Genomic DNA, 27599 nt, shown 5'->3' on the forward strand with positions numbered 1-27599 from the left:
CGGTCATTTTTGCATCAGCGACAGGCAGCCGGAGGTGTGATTCGCCTCAGTTGTCATAAAATCCTTGGGCGACCCGGTGGCCGCGGTGCGGGGCCTTTCTTAGGAAGAAATTCTTCCCGGAATTAGGTGGTCAGACACCGGGAGGGGCTGCCCAGGGAGGTGGTGGAGTCCCCAACCCTGGAACGACTGGCCGTGGCACTCAGTGCTCTGGGCTGGGGGACAAGGTGGGCACAGGGGGGATCCGTGGGCTGGGAGGGCTTTTCCAGCCTCAGTGGTCCTGGGATTGTGGGATTCTATACCAGGATGGCAGAAATGTGTCCCCTCCTCCGTCCCTGACTTTCCTCTTTCAACAGAGGAGTGAAAACTGGAGGCAGGAGGGGTGTCAATTTTGTCCATTGCTTTGGCTTTCACTGGACTCGGTGGGCTGGGAGGGCTTTTCCAACCCGAATGATTCTGGGATCTCTGCTGAGTATTTTTCAGTAGTTCCATGAGGGTTTTTCTCCGAGGTTGCTCCCACCTCCCTCTCAGCTCTATGTTGTGTTTCATACAAAGCCCCCCAGACCCCCTCGTGCCCCGGTGACGAGCGTGACCCGAATTGCACAGACGTGTGCGAGGGATGAACGGCCCTGACACGGGAGCAGATCCCTCCCTGGAGCCAGAGCTCACCGAGTGACTCCCGCTGACACGTCCCGTCCTTCCCGGGGGGAGGAGAGCTGTCCTTCCCTCCCACAGCCTGCACTGGGAGTGACTCAGGCTTTCCCGGCTCCCTCTGGAACCATCCTCACTTGGTCACAAGTGCACAGAGGTGGGGGGCACTTTTGGATGCCTGTGGGGCATTTATTGCCCTCAGAGGTGCTTAGATATGTGAAGCTGCTGTAGAAGAATTCCTTGGATACTCGAGGAATTTTTTTTTTTCTTCCTTTTTGTTTTTTCTCCCTCCCCCCCACAAGAAACAATTCCTGGACACTGTGGAGAGCTGGGGCCTTGTCAAGGTCAGTGTTTCAGTAGAGATATCAGTAACTGTGAGAGGAAGGAGCTGTCCCAGGGCAGAAAAGAGACTGGGAGGATTTTGTATCTTTTGGAAGGGAGGTGGTGGAGTCCCCACCCCAGAGGTGTCCAAGGACATGGCACTCAGTGCTCTGGGCTGGGGGACAAGGTGAGGATTGGGCACAGGGTGGTCCAGAGGTCTTTTCCAACCTCAGTGATTCTGTGAGTCTGTATTTATTTACATACATGTAAATGTGGTGTATTAGCAGTGTGAGTGCACAGACAGGCTGGTTGGCAGTGCCAGTTCACTGTGGCTGTGCAGGATGTGAAAGATGTGGGTGGATAATGTGGATTTTGGATTAACAGTGCCAGGACTGCCCCGGAGGAGATCCTGTGTCCTGCTTTCTGCCTGGGCTTTGTATTTATGTATTTACTTTGTATACAGGGAGGGATTCTCCCTTTAGTTTGCACATGTGGAGATTTAATCCTGTGTGCCACTGAGAGTCCCAGAGGTGAAGGATGTGTTCAGACACAAAGTGTTTGAGTTACTGTTTGAGTAATTCAGGGGAAAGCCCTCAGGTGGTTTTTTTTTTCCTGACTCTTTAGAGGTTGCAGATATGTAAGATAATTCCTCTTTTGGTGCAGAAGGAAAGAGAAGAGAAAGGAAAATATGAAAGTGGAGAGAAAGCACGAGACTGATGATGTCTGTGACCTTGGTGCCACAAGGAGTTTTGTCTCTGGAGTCATTGCTGGGAGCAGACTGCCAAAAACTACAGCAACAAAGTACAGTTTATTCCCTCAGTCTGTTACAGTTGGTTTTGAGGTGTCAGGAAAGTCAGACTGAGGAAGGAAATGGTATTCTTGCAGTCCTCATGTTTGTGTGACACCACAAAAATAACCAAGATAAACTGTGGAGCGTGTTCAGCAAACTGCCTGCCCTGCTGTGCTGCCCTGACCTGTGGGCAGAGCCACTCAGACCCAGCAGAGCAGCTTTTTCTTGATGTGATTGTGTCCCTCCAGGGCTCAACTCAGGAGCAGATTGTGCTGGTTCCTTCTCCTTCCCAACACAGAGTTTTATTTTTAACATTCCTGTTGTTCAGTGCTCACTGCAGAGCCCCTCTCTGGGGGCTGGTCTGTGATAAATACTGAAAATACACCTTTTGGGGAGTGTTTTCAAATCAATTTTCCCCTCTCTTGGCACTGGTAAGATGTAAAGGAGCAGAATTCCCTGCTCTTGGCAGAACCCCGTGCTGAGTGCATCTTCCCCTCTGGCCCCCCCTTCCCAGGAGATGTTGTTCTGGGGATGGGGTTAATTGCTGATGGGAGGCCCAGGGGACCTGGTGCTGTCCTTTGGTGCAGGCTCTGGGCTGGGTGTGCTGTAAGTTCTGGGGTAAATCCATTGATCCTGGGGAGGATGCTCTGGGATTCTTCAAGGTTTGAGGAGAAACCAGGCAACTGTGAGTTGGGGAGGGTGCAGTTGGGTGGATGATCTCCAGAGGGAGGTTCAGGTCTGTGGCAGCTCCACTTGCAGCTTGTTGTGGGGTCAGGATCAGTGCTCCTGGTGCTCAGCATCTCTCATGGACCTTCTTAGAGGGTGGTTTTCTGGAGAGCAGAGACTCAAATCAGGAGGAAGCTTGTCCTTTTCACAGCCTGGATTTCCTTCTCAGTTCTCTGTTTCCTCCACACCTTCTGCTCTGGGGGGGTTCATCCCTCAGGGGTTCCTGGCTATGGAGCCAGCAGTGAATTGTTCTCATGGTCAGGCCCAGGTTGTTCTGGGACACTCACATCTCCAGGGGCCTTTCCTTCATCTCTGCAGGTACTGAACCTGCATCAGGAGCAGCAACCTCTTCAGGTTTCCTTTTTAAAGCATTTGGGTGGGAACAGATAGAGGTCGAGTGTCTTAAACTTCCCTTGTGGGTGAATATGATTTTTAATACTAAATTCTGCTCCCTTTGGTAGCTGCAGCTTGATTTCTGGAAAGAGGCTTCTTGCATCAGTGCACTTCTTCTGGTTTCAAGGTTTCCACCCCAGTGCTGGCTCACTCAGCAAGGGTTCTTTATTATGATTTCATATCATATACTCACCAGGCCTTTGAGCCTTGGCCATGTGGTGCAGAGCAGACATGTTATATTTGATTAATGAGGCTGTTGAGATAACAAGGCTTTGCTGTGTGGTGCCAGGTTGTCTTAAAGGCTTTTAGTCTGAACTTGGCACAAAGTTCCTGCAGGTAGGATTTGGTTATCTCCTGCCTCCTGTGCTGTCCAAATTGGAAATGCAGGATTTATTGTTGCAGCAGGAGTGTTCTGCTGACTGTGTGCTCTGTGACTTTCCTCTTTCCCTGAAAGCTCCTGTGCTGCTGTTGCAAGAGGCGAGGAGGCATTTGTTGTGGTTCACTTGAGAACATTCAGTTCAGAAATAGGATTGCAGGAGAAGGCTGAGTTCACAGAGGCTCAGTTCCTAACAGTGACGGATGCGGGCAGACATCCAAAATGTATGGAAATCCACCAGCTCCTATTCCAGGATGAGCAAAACAAGCACAAATTGATTGGTGAAATCTAATCCATGCCTTTGGTTGGTTTGTTTGTTTGTTTTCCATCTTCTATTAAGTGCATGACAATGTCCATTTGCTTTGAGTTTTGGCTGGAGGGCTCAGGTTCCTTTGCTTTGAGCCTTGATTTGGGGGAAAAAAGTCAAGAACTTCAGGGGTTTGGGGGTTACCTGTTGGTTCTCTTGGTTTAAGAAGGTGAAGTACGGTTGGAACAAGGTTTCTTCTGCTTTTGTGCCTGTGAATCAGCCAAAAAGGGGAAGAGGAAGAAGAGCTGGCTGGGAACAGTCCTTCCTGCTCTTGGTGGCAGCTCTGGGTGGTGCCAGCTCTGGGTGACGGGGTGAGATGGGGGGGCTGTGGCACAAAACAGGCACTTGGCAGTTCTGTGGTAGCCAGAGTTATCTCCAGAACTGAAGGCCCCTGTGAGCTTGGCAGAATTCCTTGATCAAGTCCTGTTCCGGGTGGTTACTTATTTAATTCCAAAGGTCACTGGACATTTCCATTGCCTTAAGGGGAGAGGGGGCAGCAAAGCATAGGTGGGGGAGTGCAGCACTGTGCTTTGTCATGTTTGTTTGCCTCTGCACAGTTTTTCATGTTTGGTGTCTGAAAATATTGGGCAAACAGGGTTGTGGGGAAGAAAGCAGAAAAATGTGCAGAAAAATGAACATTAAATAAGATTAATTCCCTTTCCATGGCAGTGGTTGTAAGCTGCTTTTAAATGGGAGAGTGTGAGGCAATTAAAGTCAGGGAGAATGTTTTATCCAGCCCCTTGAGATGCTGCAGGTACACCCGGGGTGAACTGCAGCAGCTTGTGAGCAGTGCTCAGAATTATTCCTCCTGTGATGTTTCAGTGATTCAGTTGACTTTGAGAGCGGGGAGGAGTGAATTCCCGACTGTGGGAAGGGGTGGGTAGAAGCTGAGACATCGTGTTGTGTTTCAAGCTGAGTGTTTTGGTGTTTTGGTCTTAGATTTCATGCAAAGCTCCTCAGCAGCCTCCTGTCACACGGATGAGGTTACACCGTGTTACACTTCAGGCTGTGTTTGTGTTCTCATGGCTTAGGAGAGATTTCAAATGCAAGATTCCCTAAGTTACTTGGAAAATACTGTGTGTTTGTTTAGTTATTTCTGCCACAGGTTGGATTCAGAAATCCTTGTGATATCCAGAGGATTCTGCACATCTCGCTTGTAAGGATTCCTTTGGAGGTGGGAAAACAGATTTGTCCTGTACAAACCCCACTGATTTAGACCAGTTCTTAACCCACACACTGCATTTTTTAGAATGATTTCAGCGTGGAAAAGTTCTTTCCTTTTCCCAGTGGAGAGTTCCTCTGTCCTGCTGACTTTGTGGGGGTGGCTTGAAAGGATCCCCCTTGTTTTGAACGTAGCCCTTGTCTGGGAGCTGCCTTGGAGCTGGAGCTGTGCCCACGGAGCTGTGCTTTCCCAGGGCACTGTGTGAATGCTAAGCTGTGTTGGAATGAATTCCAGTGGGCAGCAGCATAAGCCTGCTCTCATTTTCCCTGGAAGACGCTGCTGCATTGTCTTGTCTGTGCCCTGAAAGCCTCAGTGTTGTTGGTCAAAGGCTCAATTCTGCAAGTGCCACGTATGCAAAGGAGCCTGTGAATAGGAAGGTCTTGCCGTGCTGGTTCTCAGCTCCTTCTCAGCTCCTCATGGAATTCCAGGACAACTGGCAGCAGGCTGAAGCAAGGCAGCCTTTGTTAAACCCTCGTATTCCGTGGGCATCCTCTCTCTCCCACACGTGAGATGTTCCAAATGCTCTGGTTGGGTTCTGATAAGGCCTGGGAATCACTCCCCTGCAGGCACATCCCTGTGCTCAGATAAAGCCCTGTTCCTGTGCCATCAGCCGAGGGAATGGGCAAAGCTTGGCACAGTGAAGGGATCTACCTGTGCCCACAGCTGTGGCAGGGGCAGGATTGGAAGCTGTTGGCATCTTCTGGCTCTCAGACTGGTGTTTGGGCCATGAACCACCGTGTTTGTGTGCTCTTCTCTCTTTCATGCCCCTCATGAAGGAGCACTGCAAGCACTGCAGGGATTCCGTGGGTGTTTGTGTCCAAGGGTGTGCCCTGAGCAGACAGGAAGGAGTCCTGGACCTTATCTCAGCCACTTCTAGGATATGATGTAGGAAAGACTAGGAAGAGTTCCTGCCGAGGGGCCTGAGGCATCACAGGGCTGAATCTCCTCCCTCTGGTGTCTGAAAGGGGGTTTGGACAAAGGAGTGGGAGGAAAAAATACCTCCTGTACTTGGGAATGCCAGGCAGCCCTTCCTGTCCTTGCAGAGACTGCTGTGCTTGCAGGGATTCTGGGGATATTTGTTTCCAAGGGTGTGCCCTGAGCAGACAGGAAGGAGTCCTGGACCTCATCTCAGCCACTTCGAGGAAAAGATGTCAGGTGCTTCCTTGTACTTCCTTGTAAGAGAAGGCAAGTGGTGTGACTGTGTCCAAAAAGTGGGATGTGGATGCTGGAGCTCAGCAGGGCACACTGGTGTTGGCATCTGGAGCAGGTGTTTATCCAAAATCCCTGCTGGTAGCATTAGGCATGGTGGGAGACGTGGAGCAGGGGCAATCATGAATTATCACCCTTATAGCCAACATGGAGTCAGCTTGCTCCTGTTGGGTATGTTTGGGAAGGAAGAGTTCCCGAGGCACCACAGGGCTGAATCTCTTCCCTCTGGTGGCTGAAAGGGTCTTTGGACAAAGGAGTGAGGGGAAAAAAATCCCTCCTGTACTTGTGAGTCCTTGCTGTGCTCGCAGGGGCTCTGGGGTGTTTGTGTCCCAGGGTGTGCCCCGAGCAGACAGGAAGGAGTCCTGGCCCTTCCCCAGCACCTCTCGGAAATGATCTCAGGGGTTCCTTGTAGAGCCCTTTTCTAACCACATCCTGAATTTTGCTGACAGCTGGCTTGGCTGCTCACCTTCTGAGCTCAGCTCACCTCTGGAGCTGTGGGAGCTGAGCCTGTGTTGTGTCTCATTTCTTTTGGGATGAATGTGCTGCCTGTTGATCCAGCCCTCCGGAGTGTGCCGGTTTGGAGCCAAGGGCAGGGAAAGATCTGAGGCTTTTATGGAAGGGTTTGATCAGTGCTGGACCAGTGCTTTGATCAACACTCAGCAGTGCCTGAACTGGTCACCTCTGCCTTGTCCTGGCAGCTGGAATCCCTGTCCAGGAGCTTCCTGAGCCTCTAGCTCACCTGGATGCACCCGAGGGGGAACTGCAACAGTTTGGGCTCCACATCCCCTGGAACAGGCTTGTGCACAGCACTTGGGATTTGTCCCTGTGGTGGGATGGAGGTGCCTTGGTAACAGCTGAGCGAGTGCTCCCAAGGAAACTTGTGTCTGAAAGTTGTTACTGGAACGGCTCCACAGGTGTGTTTTATTTTGTCAGTACAAGGAAGTGCAGAAAAGGAGACACCATCAGTTCTCTTGGGCAGTGTGGAGATGTGATTCCTGACAAATTGCTTCTCCAAGAACCCTGTGAAGTTAAATAAACACAGTGTGAGATTTGGGGTGGTTTTGAGGTGCTTGGCACCCTCTGGATAAATTTGGGCCCTTGGGTTGTGGCAGCTGCAGTCTCAGCTGGAGACCCACGTGCCAGTTCCGCCTGGCTGTGTCTCTGAGCTCAGTGCCAGCCTGGCTGCCCTCTGACGAAAGCATGGGACTGTTTTGTCCCACTTTTAGGTATCAAAAATGTGGGTCACTGCGATGCAGGACATATCAGTGTGACAATTTTAGCCTGAAGGGACAGAGTTGGCTGAGAGGGGGCAGCGATGCCCGATAGAGTGTGAAAGTCAGGACTTCCAGGTCAGCTATTCCTGATCAATGAGCTTGATGTTGTTCCCAGCCTCTGCTTTAAGCACAGAAGGAGTTGGTTTCACCTTATTCTTTTTCTGAGTGTTAATGGCAAAATTTAAATCTTGGTTTTTTGAGGAGAGAGAAAAAAGGATGCCTATTTATGAATGAGTTGTGGGATTGCTTGGGGAGGGCTCAGCTGTGGTGCTTTTCCTGTGATCTGAGCAGTTCTGGCCCTGCTGTGCATGGCAGGGCCACAGCCACCACTTCATCACCTTCAGCAGCTCTGGGACCTGCAGTGAATGTCCCATGTCCCCTGGACTGTGTGTTGCTCCTTGGATAAAGGTCTGTGTTGGGTTGTGTTTCCTGTGCTGGCTGAGAGCCAAGCAGTGCTGCCAGAGGCATCCAGAGCTCCAGGAAGGGTGGTCCTCATGGAGCAGGGGGTCATCTGCTCCTCCTAACACCTCCAGGCTGGAGACTCTCCTGTATGATGTGACCCTGTGGTTTTATGAGAGGCTGATCCTTCTTCTGTGTGTCTGAGGGAGCAAAATTATGTGGATAATTTCAGTTAGCTGCCTGTTTTACACAAGCAGGAATTAGCCAGGACTCAACACAGGAAAGTTAAATTGAATTTTGATCTCCACACACAGTTAGTGGTTCCTCAGTGTTCATCCTCCTTCACTACTCACGTTTGCAGCTCTAATAGCTGCTGTAGTGCTGTTGTAGTGCTATTGTTGTGTTGGTGACAGGAGGCAAAATCTCTTTAAGAACATTTTGGGACCTAAAGTGGAAACTATGATTGCTGTAAATTTTAGTGTCTTACCAACTGTGATCCAAAGTGGGCTTTTCAACTGGTGTTTCAGTGGCAGATAAAAAAACACAGCCCAAATTTCTGGTCCTGTTTCTCGCTGCACAAGCACTTCCAGAAGCTGGGTAAAATTCCATGGCTTGTTGTGGCAGGTCCCTGTGCTGGATGACTCCTGTTAGGGATCATTAACATCCTGTGTGCAGGTGCCAAGTCCTGGTGCTGCTGTTGGAAAGGCTGTGGCAGTGAAGCCCAGGATTTAGGAGCAGGTTTGGGGTCTGTGTTTGTCCTGAGTGTGTCCCTGTGTTTGTGCCCTGCAGGTCGTGTTGATCATGGACAGTGAAGAAATCCCAACTTTCTCGAGTCCAAAGGAGGAAACTGCATATTGGAAAGAGCTTTCCTTGAAGTACAAACAAAGGTATTGTGGATTGGCAGGCTGGGTTTGCTTCTTAATGACCAGAACTTTGTTTAATCTCTTTCTCTGCAAGGCCACACCGAGATTATTATATTAAATTAAAGATTTTAGAAAGAATCTCTAAAAAGAGAATTTGTAAAGAATTTCTAGCTTTAAAATCCCCAGTTTTGTGGGAGCTGAGTGTTGCTTGCCCAGTCTCTCCATGCCAGAAACTCCAGGCTATGTTCTGAGCATGTTTGAGCAAGAGCAGAGCCCTTTTAGGATCATGTGCACCTTTGTATAATTAAAGTGCTGCCTTAAGTACTATCTTGATGTTTTATCATAAGAAGGCGCCTTTGGGCTCTCCTTGTGTCATTCCTGTTCCCTCCAGCTTCTTGTAATGGAATTACTGGTATGAAAAGTGGCTGATTTGGTGTCTGCTGCATTTTATTGAAGTGGATTTTACCTCCCAGTCCTGCCTGGACCAGGGGTTTGCATCTTTTAGGGGGCACGGGGCTTTTTGGGCACCAAAGGTGGCAGGAGAGGCTGTTGTATTGAGTAGTGCTGTGCTTCTTGAGGGGCTTTCTCTGGAGTGCTCCCAGTTCATTTCCTTTGGGAAGCTTTATGTGCACTCAGTGTAACTCATGTGCAACTGAGTTGAAGCCACTTAAAACCTCTCTGGAGCCCAAAGAGCCCAAGTTGCTTTTTGTTTGGTTTGGGGTTGTTTTGGGGAGGGAGGGGTTGGGAATGTGGAGGAGCCTGTCCCTGTGGAGAACCCTAAGCTGTTCTTGGGTGTCAGAACATTCTGTGTGAGGCACCAATATGTTGTTTCCTAAAGCCTGGTTGGTTTTCCCTGCTATTTGCTGAGGGCTGAGCTGTTACCTGTGGTAAAGATGCAAATTTAATAAGCAAAGTATGTGGAGTGGCTACCCCTGGTATTTAATAACTGTCAGTACTAAGAGGCAGGGATGTGCTGGCTTCCTGACTCCTCATGATTTTTAAGAACCTTAAATTTCCAGGTAGTGCAGAGATGCAGAAACTGTTGTTCTCTCTTTGGTTTTTGACCAAAATCAGGTTAAATGTTTGCTTAATTCATTGTCTCCATCAAATCTCATACCAGTGGAAGCTGATGGAGTATAAAGTGATTCTCAGGCTCCCATGAATCCTGTAAATAGCCTTGGTTTCACACAGGCATTTAGGGCAGCTGTTGGTTTTGATGTAAGAGAATTAATTTCCTTTAATAGCTGAGCTTAATGTAATTTCTCCATTTCCCAAATTTTCTTTTTCCCCTTAGAAATCTATGATGACACTTAAGTACTTCAGAACTCCTTTTTTTTTCCAGCTTTTTATTTTAGAAGAGCTGCAGATTTTAACTTGGGAGATGCTGGCTTTTCCCACTGATGAAATCCTCTCCTTACAGCTTCCAGGAGGCTCGTGAAGAGCTGGCTGAATTCCAGGAGGGAAGCAGAGAATTAGAAGCAGAGTTGGAGGCACAGCTAGTGCAGGCTGAGCAGAGGAACAGAGATTTGCAAGCAGATAACCAAAGACTGAAGTATGAAGTGGAAACATTAAAGGTGGGTCTCCTCTGTAATGGTGTTGCTTCTTTTGGGTATGTCTCGGATCTCCTTTTAGATCCTCTGGGCTATTCTTGGTCACTGAACATCCAAATGAAGTCAAGGAATTGTCTGTTTATGATCCAGGCTTAAGTATGGCACGTCCTCCAAATAAGGCAGGGAAATTCCTGGCAGAATTTTCCTTGTTCACATCATGAAACTCTTGTCATGGAGTTTGTGCTGTGAATTCTGGAGGCTGTGCCAAGCAGGAGCTTTATTAGTTCCACAGGGAGCGTCAGCAGAGCAGCACAGGGACAACACAAGTTGTCTTTCTTTGCAAAGCAGTCTTTGTCTCCTCAGTTTTATGAGACCCTAAAGGAGGCTCAGAGTGGGTGATCTGTGCACATCTTTCAGAGAGTCTCCTCATCCATTCTTAACAGCCATTTCTGTGGAGCCAGGAATTGCAGAGGGATCTGCATCTGCAGGAGGTGGCTTAGAACTGATGCCTCTGTGTTAACAAGTTCTTGCCTCTTTTGGAACCTTGAAATAGCATCATTTTGGGTAGTCTTGGCTTGTGGTAGTGAAGACAAAGGTTAGAAATTCTCTCAGTGGAAGGAAGGTTTCTGAGATTACTCTGTGTATCCACTCCCAGCTGTATTGTAAGGTCAGCACATGTTTTATGAGGTCAGTGCTTTCTCCATGGGGATCTATCTGTGCCCTCAGAGCTGGTGAGAGACTGTTTGGCAGGGAGTTCTTCCAAAGCTGAGTTTGTGGGCCTGGAGGTTTTGTAGCAGATTCCAGTGGCTCTCATTTTTGCTCATGGACACGTCAGACAGCGTCTGGTCTCACAGTGGCTGTTATCAAGGGAAAAGGGAGGGCTGTGCAGTTGGATTTCTCCCTGGCTTCCTGGATGTTTGAGGCTCTGGAGCAGCTGTCAGTGCAGGCTGTTGGGAGCAGATGCAGGGACACATCCCTGAGAGCCAGCTGTGTCCTGGAGAGATGGCTGGGACTTTGTGCCATGTCTGGCTCTGACGTTCACAGCCTGTTCCTTCTCCCTCTCTAATTTTTCCGCATTACCAGCAATCCCAAACCAGCAGCCTGCAAAGAGTGTGATACTTTCTTTGTCCCATTTTACTGCTATTTATCTCCATAACTCTTCCTTCCAGGAGAAGCTGGAGCACCAGTATGCCCAGAGTTACAAGCAGGTGTCCCTGTTGGAGGATGACCTGAGCCAGACCAGGGCCATCAAGGACCAGCTGCACAAATACGTGCGGGAGCTGGAGCAGGCCAACGATGACCTGGAGCGTGCAAAGAGGTGAGGGCTGCCAGCCTCTCCTTCCCTCAAAGCTTGCACTGCATCCTTTCTTTGCCACTCAGATTGGGCATTTTATTCTTCCTTAAAAGGGAAAATACATTCAAAAAACCCCAAACAACCCCCAAGACTCTTGGGGTTCGCCTCCATCAGCTGGTTCCTTGTGTTAGAGCTGGAAGGGCAGTGGGACAGCGTGGCTCGTGCTCCTGTGAGGAACAAGCTGTGCAAGCAGAGCCACTGCCTCTGGTACCCCCAGCTAAATGACTTCTAATTGTGGGCCTGGTGGCTCCAAACCCCTTTGAAGTCAGCAGCTCATGCTTTACATAGTCCCTTTTAAACAGACCAGGCCAAAGGAGTCTCCTGGTCCCTTCCAGAGCAGCTGTAGGGAACAATCCTGGCCTTTGTAAGGCCTGGGATGAACAGGCTGCTCTGGAAACGCCCAGTTTGGGAGTAGGTCATGCTTCCCTTTTGCTGAATGGGAATTCTGCCATTGATTCAGGGAGAGCAGGAATGAGCCTCTGGCTATCTGGGAACAAAGATCTGAGAGCTTAGCTCGTTTCCACCAGGCTCATGCCTGACTTCTGACATGGAGTTTGGAAGGAATTGGCTCTTAGGTAATATCCCAGTGCTCTGCTGTCCACACTGGGCTCTGCCTGCCCACAGCTCTGCCCTCATTATTAAATGTACAGCTTTGGATCATGGCTTGGGAAGAATGGGGATGGGTGCACAGGACTGGCTCTTTCCCACACCTCTGGTACCTCCCTGAGAGCCAGATGCTATCATGTTTTTTCATCTTTTTCTCCTGTTTCTTTGGAGTTGATTAATTCTTTCTAAGCAGCATTTCCATGGCTTTCAAATGCTCAGTGTGACTGCAGGCCCTGCTAACATTTTTCCTCTATTATGTCTCTGAATACACTTTTATGTTGGCTGAGCTGAAGAACCCAATATTCTGGATTTTGTTTCTAGGGCAACAATAGTTTCATTGGAAGACTTTGAACAGAGGCTGAACCAAGCTATTGAGAGAAATGCATTTTTAGAAAGTGAACTGGATGACAAGGAGTCATTGCTGGTTTCTGTACAGAGATTAAAGGATGAAGCAAGAGGTAAGGCTTGTCTGGTTAGTTCTGTGTCTTGCTTTGCTGAAAGAGACACTTAGCAACCAGAGCTCATGTTTCTAGAAAGCCTCACATGATGAACTGGGTACATTAGCTGTTATTAACAGTAGGTTTTTTAAATGTCCTGTGTAGTCAAGAGGAAAAATTTCCTGACATAGGACAGAATTAATATCAGATTAATTCAGGATTTTAACATAGGTGAGTATAAAAATACTCTGTTCCACAGATATCATAGAATTGAGGAAATGTGCTTTGAAAGTTCCTTTTTGTTATGGTTTTATGCCTTGTGTAGGAAGAGAAAGCACAGGAAATGACAGGGAAATACAGGATAAATGATTAAGTAACTGTCCTGAAAAATCCTGTCTCCTGTGTTCCTTCTAAACCCCTTGGAAATCTCCTGGTTTATTTAAGATATTCCATTAAAGGCTGTGTTTAGACCTGTGAGATCAGAGATGGCTGGGGTAGTGTTCTGGGACATGAGCAGGAATTGGGAATTCCCCAATGGATTTCACATTGAGGATCCTGGGGAAGTGTTTTTAATGATTGGGAGAAACTGAGTTCTCTGATAATGGAGATGATCTGCTCATAATCCTGTGCCAACCATTAATAAATTCAGAGATTAGTGGTTTTCAACTTTATTTCCCAAGAGAAACTGTCTAAAATAATTCCTCAGTTCAGGCCTGGGCCTGAGTGTAAGAAAAGTGTAAGAAAACTCACCTGAACAGGATGGGATTTTTTGCTGTGAACCTCTTTGAACCAAGTTCGTGCCCCAATAATTAAAAACTTTATTGGAAGCACAGGGGTTTTTGTAATGAATATCAAGAGGCAAGTTTTCCAATATGTAAAGTTTTACAAAATGTAAATATTTCTGAAGAAATATATGTATTGTCATTTGAGGTTAGGGCAATAATACTGGGAAAAACAGCAAAACCCAGGAGACTGTTTTCTAGAACACTGGAATAATCAGCCAAAAAGACATCTTGTTTTTTAGATGAGTCATTTGGAAATTTTTAGCATTTCTTAGGGTAGCAAAGCTGCTTGTTGTTCCCCCTGACAGCAAGCAGGAACAGTAGCCACTAAAAGAACTGGTAAAATGTCAAACTGAGAGATGACATTTCTGATTGAGCAGCCTCAGATCCTCTGCTGTGGGCCCAGATTTTCATTTCAGCTCTGCTGTTTTGCCTAAAAACAGTTCTAAATATTTGTGACAGCTTAAAAGCTGTAATGTACAGTTAATTTTGCTCTTGCACGTTGTAGCAGATTAAGGCAAGGAATAAGAGGTCTGGGAAAATTCAGGAACAACTGGAACAAAAAGGAACAACTCCCTTGAGATCTTTTCTTGCATCTAGACCCTTCTAAGGATTTACAGATCCATTGTTGAGCTGTGCTGGATGCTCTCTGTAGCAAAAAGATGTGGAAATGGGAAGGGACAGGGTAAGGATAAGCTGCAGTCTGGGGAGGAGGTGAGAGTAAAGCCTGGCTTTGCTAAACTCCAGCCTGTTTCCCTGTCCTTTGGACTGCCCAGTCTCTCCAGTCTACTCTTCCACTTGTCAAGACATCAAAAACTGGATGCAACCCTTGGATTGTCTTTGGCTGGTGTGGAATTCTGTGGATTATTAGCTGGAAGAATAAGATAGGAATTAGAAACACGGGGATAGGTCATTCCTCTGGTTTTTGCAGCCTCTCCTGGAGCAGGAGCTGAGTGTGGCCCAGCTGCAGCATTTGTGTCCAGCTACAGTTTTTGTAACACTCCTTCCGTGGAGCTCACACTGCAAATGGGGAAAATTCCTGAGGGAAAGTCACCTGCCATGATCCCAGGGACCACACAGCTCCCAGGGCCAGGCAGGGCTGTTTGCTCCCCCCCTGCTCCCAGCTGGGATGGGAAGGGGTGGGATTGGGCTCTGGCTGTTCTGAGGGGTGTCCCCACTGCTGGAGAATCCAGTTAATCCAGGATTGCTGCAAAGTGTCTCCTCTTCCTCTCTCCCAAATGAACAGAGAGAGTGTTTGTGACAGAAGTCAGTCTCTAATATATGTTTTTTGTGGATTTTTTCTCCTCTCCATCCCCAGACTTGAGGCAAGAGCTGGCAGTGAGGGAAAGGCAGCAAGAGGTGACCCGAAAATCAGCTCCCAGCTCTCCCACTCTGGACTGTGAGAAGATGGATTCAGCTGTCCAGGCCTCTCTCTCCTTGCCAGCCACACCTGTTGGAAAAGGATCAGAAAATAGTTTTCCTTCCCCCAAAGGTACCATTCCCAGGAGCTGTGTCTGGGTGTTTGGCAGGATGTCCAGCCTGCTGACAAACCATGGGCTCCACAGGGAATGTGGCTGTGGGGATAGGGGGATCCCACACCTGTGTTTAAATCCCAGGACAGCATCAGGTGCCTTTAAGGAGTAGGAAAAAAAGGAAAAGAGCGTGGAAAAAGCATGGAAAAGAAGAGCAATGAAGCTCAGATATTGCTTTTGTGGGGGCAGGGGTTTGCACTGTGCAGTGGGTGCTGCAGTGGAGCACTGAGGATATTTGGGATTGCAGGGAAATGCAGGGACTGATATTCCTGCTCCAGTGTGGAGCAGCAGTGGTGGGTGGAGGGTGTCAGGAATTCCAGAGTCTCTGTTCCCACACTGACTCTTGGGGGGTGCTGTTTTCTCCCTGAGGCAGTGGGATGTTAGTCCAGTCCCCTTCCCCGTCTGGAAGGCTCGGGACAGTCTCAGGGATTAATACATTATTTTTCCAATGAGAAGGAGCAGATTCCAGCAGGAGCTCTGGCTGGATTAGATGGATTGTGGTCAGTAGCCCTGCAGATGGAGAGTGCATGAACTCTGCATGTGGGGCTGCTGGGAATGAGGGCAGTGGGCAGGAATTAAGCTCTAGCTTTTTTCCATGGCTGGTGATCATGCAGTTATTGTGGGGTAATTGTATCAAGTGTCTGTGGCAGGATTTGAGATTTAACCTTTTTTTCATGTAGAAGTTGATTTCTTTAAATTTTTAAAAAACCCTGAACTGTGGGGGAGTGGAGCACGGAATAACATGTGTCTGTGTTTGCAGCTATACCAAATGGGTTTGGTACCAGCCCACTTACTCCTTCAGCCAGAATATCTGCACTCAACATTGTGGGAGATCTGCTACGGAAAGTGGGGGTGAGTGCTCTGAACTGCAGCTCTGGGCTCTCCCTGGGGCTTCTGGCCTTGTGCTCAGTCCCAGCCTTGGCCCGTGCTGAGCTCGTGCTGTGCCTTCCAAATCATCCATGTTGTGTTTAGTCTGTTATAATGTAATTTTTTTATATTATTTTGATTTGTAAAGCGAGTTCTGATGCCAGTTTGGGGGTGATGACATTCATATTTGGGGTTAAAAGTTTCTCAGGGACATGGGTGTACAGGGTTAGGGACTGTCAGCTGCTTGTTCTGACCTCAGCTGGGGCCTGCAGCTCCCTCTGCCCTCAGGCTCTGGGTGCCTGCTGACACCTGAGATCAGGTCTCTTCATGTGAGATCTCCTCTTCTGGGCAGAGATATTGAAAACTAAAATGAAAACGAAAAAAAAACAAACTAGAAAGCTTTGGTAAGAAAGTGAGAAAAATAAATCAGGAGAAAGCCAAATGCTCCCATCTGTAGTTGGTGGGGAAGTGAAATGAGCCTTTAAAGGGATTACTGCTGTAAGCAGGGAAGAAGTGGTTTAAACATCTGTTGCAGTGTTGTTCAGGGTTTTCAGCTGGACAGAGACCTGAGTTTTGAGCTCTGAGGAGCTGGCTGATGAGCCTCAGGGGCTGTGTTTGAGTGGCAGCAGGGCCAGGCTCAGTGCTGGCTCTGCCCAGTGTGTGTAACCACCCTGAGCTGGGCAGGAGCTGCAGTGCAGACAGTTGTTTTAGCAAAGTTGGGAATGAAAAACTGCCTTTGCTGCTGCCTTTTGGAGCCAGTGAGCCTGTCCTGGGTTTGAAAGGGCAGCAGGACAGCTCTGGGTTACAGAGTGACATGTTTAAAAGGGGATCATTGTGAGTAAGAGTCTGCAGGGGATTTAGGGAGCTTAACCACAATCCCATATGATTACTCTGCAAGGACAGGAAATGCCAAATAAGCATGCTTCCTTCCCAGCCTCACACACAGCCACTGACACACAGCTCCAGCCCAGGCACTGCTTACCAACAATTATAGGATGCTCAGGACCTGCTTTGGGTTTGGCTGGGCCTCATTCTGAGCCTCAGACTCCCTGTCTCTGCAGGAATTTTCCCCTCAGCTTTCCTGCTTGCAGCTGAGACAGGGAATCACTTGGCCCAGATCCCAGTGGGCAGTGACAGGTGCTGTGTCACCCAGAGACAGGGATTGTCTGTAGCTGCCTGTATAGCCCATATTCCCTAAGGAAGCTTCCATGGATTCCTAGGAGAGTGTACAGTGCTCACTTACCTGTGGCAGCACATCAGGTGGAATATTTGTGGAATGGGTCTGAACCCCACGTTTTTGGAGACAAATTTTAGTCTCCAGTTCATGGATTTGCTCCATGCATAGGGAGGTGTAAAGAGTAAGGACCTTCTGCCAGACCAGATGGACATTCAGGATGAGCCTCAGTCTGGGATAGTGGCAGGAAGGGCAGGTGGTGTTCTGGAGGGAAGGAGGGAATTGGGATGTTGCTCCTCCTCCTGCCAGGAGTCAGTGGATGAAGCAGAGACTGTCACTTTATACAGGGGGAAAAGATCTCACCAGGATTGCTTGGAAGTATCAGAGATGGAAGTACAGAGATGGAGGACCATGGCTCAGCTGCTGCTTTTGCTTTGTCCTGACCCCTCTGTTCTGAGGGGAGCTTTACAAACTGGCTTTGGTTTGCAGGCCAAGATTGAGAAAGAAATGCCAGGAGAAGTTGTCCTGGTGAAAAAAATCAACTTCCCAAATACACAATCCCTCTGGAAACCTGAGAATTCTGCTTTAGGCTCAGATTAGCTCCTGGCAGCCTCACTGCAGCTGCTGAGGGAAGGGTTTTGGTAACTTCTGCTGGAGTTGGCTCCCTTATCTTGGGTAATTATTTCAAGGTTCATATGTTCTAAAATCTGAGCCCCCATGGAGCTGAGTAATGCCTGGCAGTCTGCATCAGCATTTGTGTGTTTCCTTTGTGGTTTGGGTGACAGAGGAAATGACAGCTTTGTTCCCATTTTTTTGCCAAAGGTGATCACACTGGAGTCCTGATCATGGCCATCCTGAGGTCGTGGCACAGCCTCACCTCCAGCAGCAAAATACTTCCTCCTAGTGGTTTTATTGTTTTGACATTATTTTTTTTCTCCCCTTTCACAGGCCTTAGAATCCAAATTAGCTGCTTGCAGGAACTTTGCAAAGGACCAGGCCTCACGGAAATCCTACATTTCAGGGAATGTCAGCAGCGCCGTGATGAGCAGCAACAGCACCAAGTACCCACACCCAGGGCACACCTCCTTCTTCGACAAAGGGTGAGTAAGGGACAGCCCTGCCCTGCAGGGAACTGCATTTCAGCAGGACTTTGTCTTGTCTTGTCCTTGCCCACCACAGCTTCCATCCCACAGGACAAATAATCCGTGGGGCCAAAGTCTCCAGGGCACAGGGAAGGTGCTGATTTCTGGAAAGCAAAGACAAAAGCAAATGTGGTTGTCTCAGCTGGTGGGGTGGCACTGCCTGTTCTGTCCTGCTGCTGCCTCATCTTTGGTGGCTGTAAAACCAAACCCCAGGCAGAAAACCTGCTAGTGGGGAGTGTGGCCTTTGAGAGGATCCCAGGGAAGGAGATATGGAGTTACCATCTCAGGGAAGCAGAGCTGGAGTTGCCATCTCAGGGCAGCAGGGCTGGAGGTGCCATCTCAGGGAAGCAGGGCTGGAGGTGCCATCTCAGGGCAGCAGAGCTGGAGTTGCCATCTCAGGGCAGCAGGGCTGGAGTTGCCATCTCAGGGCAGCAGGGCTGGAGTTGCCATCTCAGGGCAGCAGGGCTGGAGTTGCCATAGCTCCTGGTGTGCTCTGGGGATGTGGGGGTTCCCTTGGCACAGCTGAGGGCAGGCAGGAGTGTTCACTTGCAGGGTGGAGCCCTGGGTGCTCACTTCCCTCTGCATTAGGGGAAGAGATAAATGTCACTGATGGTGTCATTGTGGCTGCTGGGGGGTGACAGGAACTGCTCGCATAGGAAAAACTACCTCATGTGACTTACCCATGGTCAGAGCTTCTTTTGGGATCCTGGGAAGTGGTTCCACAGGAGGATTTTCCCCAGTTCCTGGGAGCACAAGGCCCTGTGGGTGTATGAGGGTGAAAAGCACAGTGGTACTGGGGGCAAAACACCCTTCCTGCTCCCTGCACCGTGGTGATATTTCATGTTAAACCTCATCCCAGTGCAATTTAATGCTAATAGTCAGCACATGCTCAATCCTACATTTATTTTAGAGAATGAGATGAGCTGTTGCCAGTCTGAAGAGAGCCAGACAGCTGAGCTTCCTACAGCCACCTCCTCAGCTGACTCCACTGCCGTGTGGGAGCAGGCAGAGCTGCATCTTACAAACTGGCATTCGGGGTTTTTGGAGCCACTGCTGTTTGGAAGGGAAGAGTTTGGAGATTTAACAAAGTCACTGTCACGTGCAAATCAGACCTTAGGGCTGTGTGTGTGCTGAGGGGGCCCTGCAGCCCCCTAGCAGTGCTGGCAGGCCCTGCTGGGGAGGGACTGAGGCAGCTCTGAGGAGGCAGCAGGGCTGAACTGAGTGTGGTGGGACCAGTCAGCTGATTGCCCTGTGGGGTGGGGGTCACTCTGGATTCCCCACATTGCCATCACCCTTGTTATCTGGGATGGTGCCTGCAGGAGGAGCAGGTTGTGGCTGAAAAAGGCTTAGAAACCTTGGCCCCTGAAGGAGCTGCAGCAGAGGTGGGTGTTGTTGGGCAGGAAAAGGGATGGAAATGACTGATGGGCTCATGTGCAAGTTGCTGGAGACCCTGCAAGATAATCAGTTAAGCCACACAGGTATGTCTGGGTTAGTCCTGCTTACTGCAGCCCAGACCTTTGGTAGCACTCAAAGCAGTCCTTCATCCCCTTCCTCTCCTTTTCTGCCAGTTCCTCACTGGCCAAGCCACACTCCTTGAATTGGAAGAAAAAAATAAAAAAAAAAAGTGAACTGGATTCCCTGGAAGATGAGATCAGTGTTAGCAGCACTGCAGCTCCCTGCACTGCTGGGCCTGCAGGAGGGGGACAGGGTGTTGTGTTCCTTCTGGGCTGTCCCTTGGTGTGTGTGCAGGGTGGTGATACCTCTGCTCCACGGAGTTTTGCCATATTTACTCCCTCACCTTTGAAGATTTGGGATTCTCTTTCCTGTACAAACAGCAATACTGCTGACAGTTCAGCTGGAAAACGTCCACACCCAAAGAGGAAGGACAGAAAGTAATTAGGAGAAGGTTCTATGCACAAATGGAGAAACACCCACAAGTGTTGTGCTGGTCAGAGCTCACCCTTTCGGGGGGGTGAATTCTGCACTCAGTGCTCAGATTTTGGAAAGCAGTAGCTTGTCCTTGTCCTCTGCACCCCCGTGTGCTGGCCCAGCAGGGTGGGTGGCCCAGGGCTGTCCCTCCCCCTGGCTCCTGCTCCCCTGGGTGTCCCAGCTGTGCCCTGAGGTGCTGGCAGTGTGAGCAGCTCCTGCTCTGTGTCACTGGGTCACTGGGGGCTGCACTGAGCTGTCCCCACGTGGGGTCAGCCCCTGGGGCCCAGCAGGGCAGTGGCTGAGCTCAGGCCATGCTGGGTGGGCACGAGGGGCTGAGGGGAGCCCTGCCCTTCCCTCTGCCCTTCCCTCCCCTCTCTAACCCCCTGCACTCTCCTCCCTGCCCCTGAGTGCTGCTGGACCCTGAACCAGCCTCACGTGGTTGTAGATGTGACCCAGCCTGCAGCCTCTGCCTGAAGGGCAGACAGTTGTTGGGTGCTGGGGTTGGGGCAGAGGTACCTCAGCCCCATCCTTACAGCTCTGTTTGCTTCCCTTCCTCTGCCATTTTGCTGGTTAAAGCGTTGGAGGAGTCTCCAGCTCTTGTCAAGCCCCTGCTCTTTGCTCTTTGCCCTCAGAGTGGAGCTGGGCAGGAGCTGGAACAGGGCAGCAGTGCTATAGGGGACGACAGCAGGGCTTGCTCCAGAGCTTTGCTGGAGAATTGGAAGAGTCAGGACTTCCCTACTTTATTCCAGCTCCCCAGTGTCGAGTGTAAGATGAGTTTCCTGCAGACTTGTTCCTTCAGGAACGTGCTGCTTCTGTCCAGGTGCCAGGGAATGGCAGAACAGCACCTGCAGATGTTCTTGGATAGATATTTGGGCTTTTTGCTGTTGTAATTGTTCTTAACTGGTTATTAAAGTCAGTCCAGTTTGGGAACAAAACAGCCCTGGCCATGAAGGGCCCTGCAGAGTCCTGGCACTGGGGTGCTTGTTCCTCAGGACATTAACTCCTTGTTCCCCTTCCTGCACTCTTGAATGCCAAAGCCCTTGGAGTTGATGTTTGTTCTTAGTTATTTATCTGGATCAGTTGGGCTTTGTTTTAATAAAACAAGCTGCAGTTTGAATGTGAGGAGATTCTTGCACACTTGCAGCAGTGCCATGAAGCAAGTGGGTGTATGTGTTACCCACAGCCCTGCTCTGTGTACACCAGGCTGGGAATTCTGGCTCTTCTTTGGGTCCCTGGTCCACCCTATAAAAAGTTTCCCTGGAAAAGGGGGAACTGTGGCTAACTCAGGTGAGTAATCCTGTAATGTGCCCGTGCAGAGCAGGGTCTCCCTAAGCAGAGGTCAAAGGTTTGCTGAGGTTCAGTTTAACCCCTTTGCTTTGGCCCAGGGTTGTGCTCAGGAATGTCTTTTTTGCGTACATAAACTTTCCCTTTCTCTCCACTAGGCGTGAGAAGGTCATATTCCCCACCTTGGTCATGGGTAATGAATTCATTTGCACTGATCTGCTGCATGTGCTGTAACCTGGGGCTTGGGGGCAGAGCTGGGCTCTGCTAACTGCACGAGGTAGTTCTTAGTGTCACACACTAATAGGCCCTGATCAAAGCCCAAGGCTGTAATCTATCCTTCTGACTTTAAATAAACCTCTCTGCTGCTGTGACCTGTTGCAAATGTAAGCCTGAGTGCTGCTGCTTTCTTGATCTAATTAATACTTCAAGTACCTGCATGATTCTGATTGAACTGGGCACAGCAGGGACACAGAGGGAAGTGTTGCTGCTCTTGATGGACTTCATCTTCAAAGTTTGCCCTCTGGTTGTGGTTTTCCTTCAGCATTTTGTAGCTCTGGACTTGTTGATGTGTGGGTGATGTGCTTCTGGCTGAAGGGAAGGCAAACAAGGGCTGGAGAGGGGGAGGACAGTGTGGGGAGGGACAGCACTGCCCCTGCTCAGTGTCAGCAGCCCTGCCCAGCACAGCCCTGGCAGCTGGAAGCAGCAGGAAGCAGTTGGAAGCAGCAGGAAGCAGTTGGAAGCACAGATGTGCCACAAGGCTGGGCAGGTCCAGGCCTCTGGGGATGGGGGTCCTGCACACAGGGCTCACAGGCCCCACCTGCAGTGACAAAGGCCAGGCTGGTGTCCCTTCCCTGCCTCTGGAGGAAGTGTGGAGGGTTCCCTGTGCTGTCAACAAGGGCAGGTTCCTGCCAGTCTCCTCCTCCTCTCACATCTCTGCTGGGTGTTCCTCAACCTCCTGGTGCTGTTGCTGCTGCCCAGGAGAGGAGGAGATGTGTGTTAGAGCCCTGACCTGCCTCAAAACTCACTTTTCCTCTGATTTTCTTGTGGCTCTGCTCTCCAAGTGTGCTTTGACCAGCTCCATTCACCCTCCAGGCTGGGCTGTTCAGCTCCAGGAGAATCTTCTGCTGAGGTTTTGTTGGATACTTGGAGTTGAGGGAGTCTTGGAGATCAGATGCCAAGTACAAAACAGCTTGAAATGCTGTTTAATGAGTCAAAATCTGTCATTAGCAATGAGGGCAGAGACTGTGGCTGGAGATGGGCGCAGAGCCCATGACCCTGTAGGGACAGGCAGTCAGAGACATCCACCAGGAACCACTGCAGGGGCATTTCCAGCTGCTTCTGCCTCTTTGGAGCACTGGAACCTGGTTTCTTGGGAAGCCCAGAGCAAGGGCACATCACAGAGTGTGCTGGGGTGGGTCTGAGGGACAGGGATGGGGCAGAAGCAGGAGAGGGACCAGGTTGGGGTTAATCCCTGAAGGCAAGTCTCTGTGCAGCTCCTCCCATCTGAGACCTTGGAGACCAAGCACAAGGGCTTCTCTTCCCAGCTCTGGGAGCTCAGACAGGACATTTTATAGGTTATTTTTAACAACTGCTCTGTTTAAGGTGTTTTACTTCCCTTTCACTGTGGTTCTCACTGCAACAATGCCAATTTCTTTCCCTTTTTTTTGTGTGTTTTCATGTTACCACCAGAAATCCAAGGCTGGGTAAGACCTCCCTAAGCTCAGTCCCAGTGCCAGCTTTCAGTATCCCCCAGTTGCTGCTGCTGGTTGGTGCCTTTTGCTGTGCCCCAGCACATCCAAGCTGCTGCTTTACCTTTATTTCTGCACCCAGAGCAGGTTTGGACTGGTGGGATGTGCTGAGCCGTGCAGGCAAGAGGCTCCTGGGGGGAGTTGCCTTCCTGCTTTCATTTTTTAATTAGCAAACAATGGAGAAACCTCAAAAGGCTTCTAAATAGGGTTTTTACCTTTCCCACCTTCAGCAGAGAGGTTTCTGTGTGCAGGGCAGTGCTGGGAGCTCTCCACACCCTGTGCTAGGGGACACTGGGGACACTCAGTGCTCACAGCCTTTGATGGCCTGGCCCTGCTCTGGGGCTCTGTGCCCTTCTTGTGTAGGGCATCACTGGATTATTTGTGATTTAAGCAGGGTTCTGGAATGTCTGTGTGGCATCTGATCATGTCTGTGTGGCAACCTGGGCTAGTGGTCCCTTCCAACCCAAACCAGTCCATGATTCTGTGATTGTGTCTGTGCTGATCCTCTGGTGCCTTCATGGCTTGTTTGGGAGCCTCTGGAGGTGGGAGAGGCACCCAAGCTGTGAAACACATCCCTGGGCAGGAGCTGAGGGGGCAGAGAAGTGTCACCACCCAGAGGGAGAAGCACCTGCCAAGCCAGGAGGGACAGGAAGGTGTCCCAGGGGCACAGTTTGGGAGCAGCTGGGCCTGAAACCCAGCAGTGTTTGAGGGGGACACAGAGTGACAGGGATGTGGGAGGGCCAGGGGCATGGGGTGGCAGGGTCAGAGGGCTGGCAGGGACACAGAGATGCCCAGGGACATGGGGGTGGCAGAGGGAGGTGACAGGGACATGGGGGTGCTAGGGGCATGGGGTGGCAGGGGCACAGAGGTGGCAGGGGCTGTGGAGGCAGTGGCTGGTGCAGAGGGCAGTGACGTGCCAGGGCCTGAGCCCTGTGGGGACGTGTCCCCTCCTGCCTGGGCTGGGGGGCACCACAAGGACCTGGTGGCACCTGCTGGGGGCTTGGAGGGGACCAGTGGCCCTGCCCAGCTGCCCATCCCACTGTGCCATGGCAGGAGCTGCCAGTGCTGGCCTGGCTGAGCTGCAGCCCCAGGCACTGTCCCAGGGCCTGCCAGTGCCAGGGTGGCTCTGCATTTAGTGCAGGGAATGTGGCAAATCCACAGAGCTTTACCATCACCCCTCAAACACTTCCCAGCTCCTGCTGCCACTGTTCTCCAGCCCTTGCCACATGGACATTTTAACCTGTTTGGTGTTGGCTTTTCTGTGGTGGGTTTTTTCTCCCTGTCCTACTTGGCAGAGGTGTTTTCCAGCTGGTAACTCATTTGCAGAGTCATGTTGGGATCAGGTTGGCTCTGTGCCCTTCATCCAAACAGGAACAGGGAAATACATTTGTCCCCCAGCCTCTCCAGCAACTCTTCACTGCAGGCAGGGAGGGGTTTGCCTTGGAATTGTAGCAAAGCAACACTCAAATGGGAGCTGAAGTTTCCAGCTAAGTGAGGAGGAGGTGAGAAAGGGGGTTTCTCCCTGCTCTGATCTGGTGCTGGGATGTGGATGTTCCAGCCAGAGAGGAACAAGAGCAGCCTGGCTCAGGGTGTGAATCTGTCCTTGCTAGCAAGCAGTGGGCTTTTAGCTCTTCACCTGCTGTTCTGGGAGGATTTGGGAGCTGCCCCTGTGCTGGCAGCACCCTCCTGGCTGTGCTGGAAGGGTTTCTGTGTCCCTGACCCAGGAGGAGCAAGGTCAGCAGGGAGCATCAGCTGCATGGGAATGGTGTGCTGTGCTAAAGGGAGCGTGGGAATGGCTTCAAACTGCCAGAGGGAGGGTTAGGTGGGATATTGGGAAGAAATTGTTCCCTGTGAGGGTGGGGAGGCCCTGGCACAGGTTGCCCAGAGAAGCTGTGGCTGCCCCATCCCTGGAAGTGTCCAAGGCCAGGTTGGACCGGGCTTGGAGCAACCTGGGCTGGTGGAAGGTGTCCCTGCCCATGGCAGGGGGTTGGAACTGAGTGGCCTTTAAGGTCCCTTCCAACCCAAAGCAGTGTGTGATGCTGTGAACAGCCCTGCCCTGCCCTGGGGTCACTGCCATGAGTCCCTGAGGCAGCAGTGGCATCGAGCAGGATGTGGCCTTCCAGGTTCAGTCTGGAGCCTCCCACTCCCAGGAGGGCTTTTCCCCCATCAGCAGAGCCCTCACACTGCTTTTCCTGCTCCCTTTCCCCTGCAGCCCAGGCTGTCTCCTGAAGTGTCCCTGCACAAACAGCTCTGCCAGGACACATCCCAGTGGCACCTTCTGGGGTGCTGGTGGCCCAGGTAGAGCTGGGGACACTGGGGACAGTGCTGCAGGGTGGGACATCGAGGCAGGACCTGCCCTGCCCTTCAGGGGTGTGAGGGTTCCCCCCCAGACCCCACATGAGAGCAGGGTGCTGGTTTAGGGCAGCAGTGGGGTGGAAGTGCTGATCCAGGGATGGACACCAGTGCTGGTGTCTGGGCTGGGGGGAGCTCAGAGGGTGGTGACCCTGGACAGGTCTGTCAGAGCCAGCACAGAGCAGAGAGGGCAGAGCTGTCAGACCCACCCACTGCTCTCCCAGCCCACCAGCAATCAGGTTCTCCACACCTCCAGCAGCAGCCTGGGGGAGGGGGGAGCCCCTGGATCCCGGGGGGGGAGGGTCCCAGAGCTGCTGCTGCATCCCAGTGGGATCAGTGGGGCAGAGGGAGCTCTGCTGGGCTTCACCACGAGCAGACGTTGCTCTGTGTGTGTCTGTCCCATCCCGGGGCAGAGCCTTTGTCCCCAGCCCCGAGGGACACGGGGACAGCGGTGGCACCGGCCCCAGCCCTGGGGCACAGCCCGTGGGGACACAGGGACAGGGAGCTGATGGTGGGAACAAGCCTGAGAGCTGCTGGCCCTGGCCCTTGAGCTGCACAGACCCACAGAACCCCCGAGGGGTCAGGGGCTGGGCAGGAGCCACTTGTCCTGCCGGGCTGGTCCCGTCCCCAGCACATCCCTGCTCCGGCACATCCCTGGAGGTGGGACCCTTGTCCCGGTCATATCCTGGCCCTGCTCCCGCCCTCCCCGGGCTGCCAGGGGTGAGAGGGAGGGAGGAGAGGTGTGGGTTTTCCAGCTGCCGGTGAGGGGGAGGTGAGCAGTGCCCTGTCCCTGTGCTGCTCCTCCCCTGACGCGTCTCTCTTGTCGTTTCCAGGGCAGTGAACGGCTTTGACCAAGGGCCCCCCGGGCTGGGAGCCTCCCGACCGTCCTCGGCGCCGGGAATGCTCCCCCTGAGCGTATGAGCCGCGGGGGGAGAGCTTGGACTGGTGTTTGCTTTCCTCAGCCCAGAAGAGAAGAACTGCTCCCGATTCCTCCCCCTTCCCACCCCGCCGGAACATGACCCCGAGAGGAGACCCCGAGCTCACGGCCCTCCCCGTCCCGTCAATACAGTTTGTTTTCTCTGTCGCTGTAGTGGACGTTCTGTGCCCCACGAGCTGCCACTCCCAGGGCTGTGTTTGGGGGCACACACGAGTCCTGCTCCCCAGCCCTCGGCCCTCTGCTTCCTCTCTGCTCTGTCTGACTCGAGCACTGGCTGCTCCTCATCCAGGCTCCCCTGCAGCTCTGCCCTCCCGGGAAGGCTCAGACCCCTGGAAGGAGGCCCTGGGGGAGGGTGGGCGATGGCACTTGGGGCGTTGGCACCTGGGAAGTGGCTCCAGGGGGGTGTCTCAGTCCCGGCTGCCCCAGTGACTGTGTTGGAGCCGGCAGGGCTGGAGGAGCCCATCCCAGTGGCACAGGTGGGCACACACAGCAGGGCCGGGCTCCTCGGGGGCAGGGAGGTGGTGGCACAGAGGGGGGACTGTCACGAGCTCCCCCAGATGCCCTGGGTGGAGCTGGCAGGGCTGAGCTGTTCTCCTGAGGCTCCTGCCCCTGGGCAGGGTCGTGTCCGGGTGCTGTGCCCTCAGGTGTCCCTTGGACCTGCCCCACTGGCCCGGCCTTCCCCCCTCACAGCTCCACAGCAGCTCCAGGAGAGCGTTAGGGAGCCCCTGCTGCAGCTGCCCCACTGCCCATGGGCCCCCAGCCCCTGTGACCGTCACCCCCCTGCTCTGCCCGTGTAGGACCCGAGTGTCCAGTGTCCCCTGCAGGTTCTGTGACAGCGTTGGGCGACTGGGGGACCTTGTGGGTCCTTGAAGCGACACATTTGTGGGATTTCTCTGTCCATGTGCCTCGGGGTCGGTGGGTTTTCAGCCCGAACCAGCAAAGGGAGCCAGGGTGGAGCTGGGGGTGCTGAACTCCCTGTTCTGGGCTGGTCCAGCACGTTCAGGGGCTCTGCAGCTCCCAGGGGGTTTAGTTATGAGCGCTGATTAAAACCACTGGCCCTGCAGTGGAGGTGGGATGTGCCCCTTTGCCCCTAGGGTTTGTATGGTCCTTCCTTCCTGTGCATCCTCTGCTGCATTTGACTGTTTACATTTGTTTTATTGTACATAGATTTGTAAACATAATACCTTTGCCTGAGGTCTTTGTACATAACTTGGGCTTTGTAGCTTTATTTATTCAGCCTCTCTCTGGCATGTTTCTGTAGGATGTACCGTTCCACCCTGGTGCCACAGCCATGATGTGGTTTCGAAAAAATGAAAACAAATGAGAGTAATCTTCCAAAAATAAAGTTCTTTTAATGTGGAATCAGTGGATTTTGCA

The 27599-nt window shown here is 51.5% G+C and overlaps 1 protein-coding gene across 3 annotated transcripts; it reads left to right on the forward strand.

Moving 5' to 3' along the window:
* Window positions 1-205: 205 nt before the first annotated feature.
* Window positions 206-27599, forward strand: NDEL1 (nudE neurodevelopment protein 1 like 1). Of its 3 annotated transcripts, XM_018073301.2 has the most exons (10): window positions 746-992; window positions 8455-8552; window positions 9949-10102; window positions 11248-11396; window positions 12360-12496; window positions 14576-14749; window positions 15550-15641; window positions 17779-17930; window positions 21344-21378; window positions 26119-26141. In XM_018073301.2, exons 2-10 carry the CDS (start codon window positions 8467-8469, stop codon window positions 26124-26126), a joined length of 987 nt encoding a protein of 328 aa, XP_017928790.1. In that variant the 5' UTR covers window positions 746-992; window positions 8455-8466; the 3' UTR covers window positions 26127-26141. The 3 variants fall into 3 exon arrangements, with proteins under 3 accessions (XP_017928788.1, XP_017928790.1, XP_008929062.1); XM_018073299.2 differs by lacking the exons at window positions 746-992; window positions 21344-21378 and adding an exon at window positions 206-224 and having other exon boundaries at window positions 26119-27599; XM_008930814.3 differs by lacking the exon at window positions 21344-21378 and having other exon boundaries at window positions 26119-27599.

This window comes from Manacus vitellinus, unplaced genomic scaffold (genome assembly GCF_001715985.3).
Source record: "Manacus vitellinus isolate BGI_N305 unplaced genomic scaffold, ASM171598v3 scaffold_24_pilon, whole genome shotgun sequence".
Lineage (NCBI taxonomy): Eukaryota > Metazoa > Chordata > Aves > Passeriformes > Pipridae > Manacus > Manacus vitellinus.

What these genes read in the sequence shown, in the direction of transcription:
- NDEL1 (XM_018073299.2), top strand. Translation starts at nt 8,467, where the DNA reads ATGGACAGTGAAGAAATCCCAACTTTCTCGAGTCCAAAGGAGGAAACT. An exon ending in TCCTTGAAGTACAAACAAAG is followed by an intron (nt 8,553 to 9,948) that starts GTATTGTGGATT and finishes CTCTCCTTACAG; the next exon opens with CTTCCAGGAGGCTCGTGAAG. An exon ending in GACCTGGAGCGTGCAAAGAG is followed by an intron (nt 11,397 to 12,359) that starts GTGAGGGCTGCC and finishes TTTTGTTTCTAG; the next exon opens with GGCAACAATAGTTTCATTGG.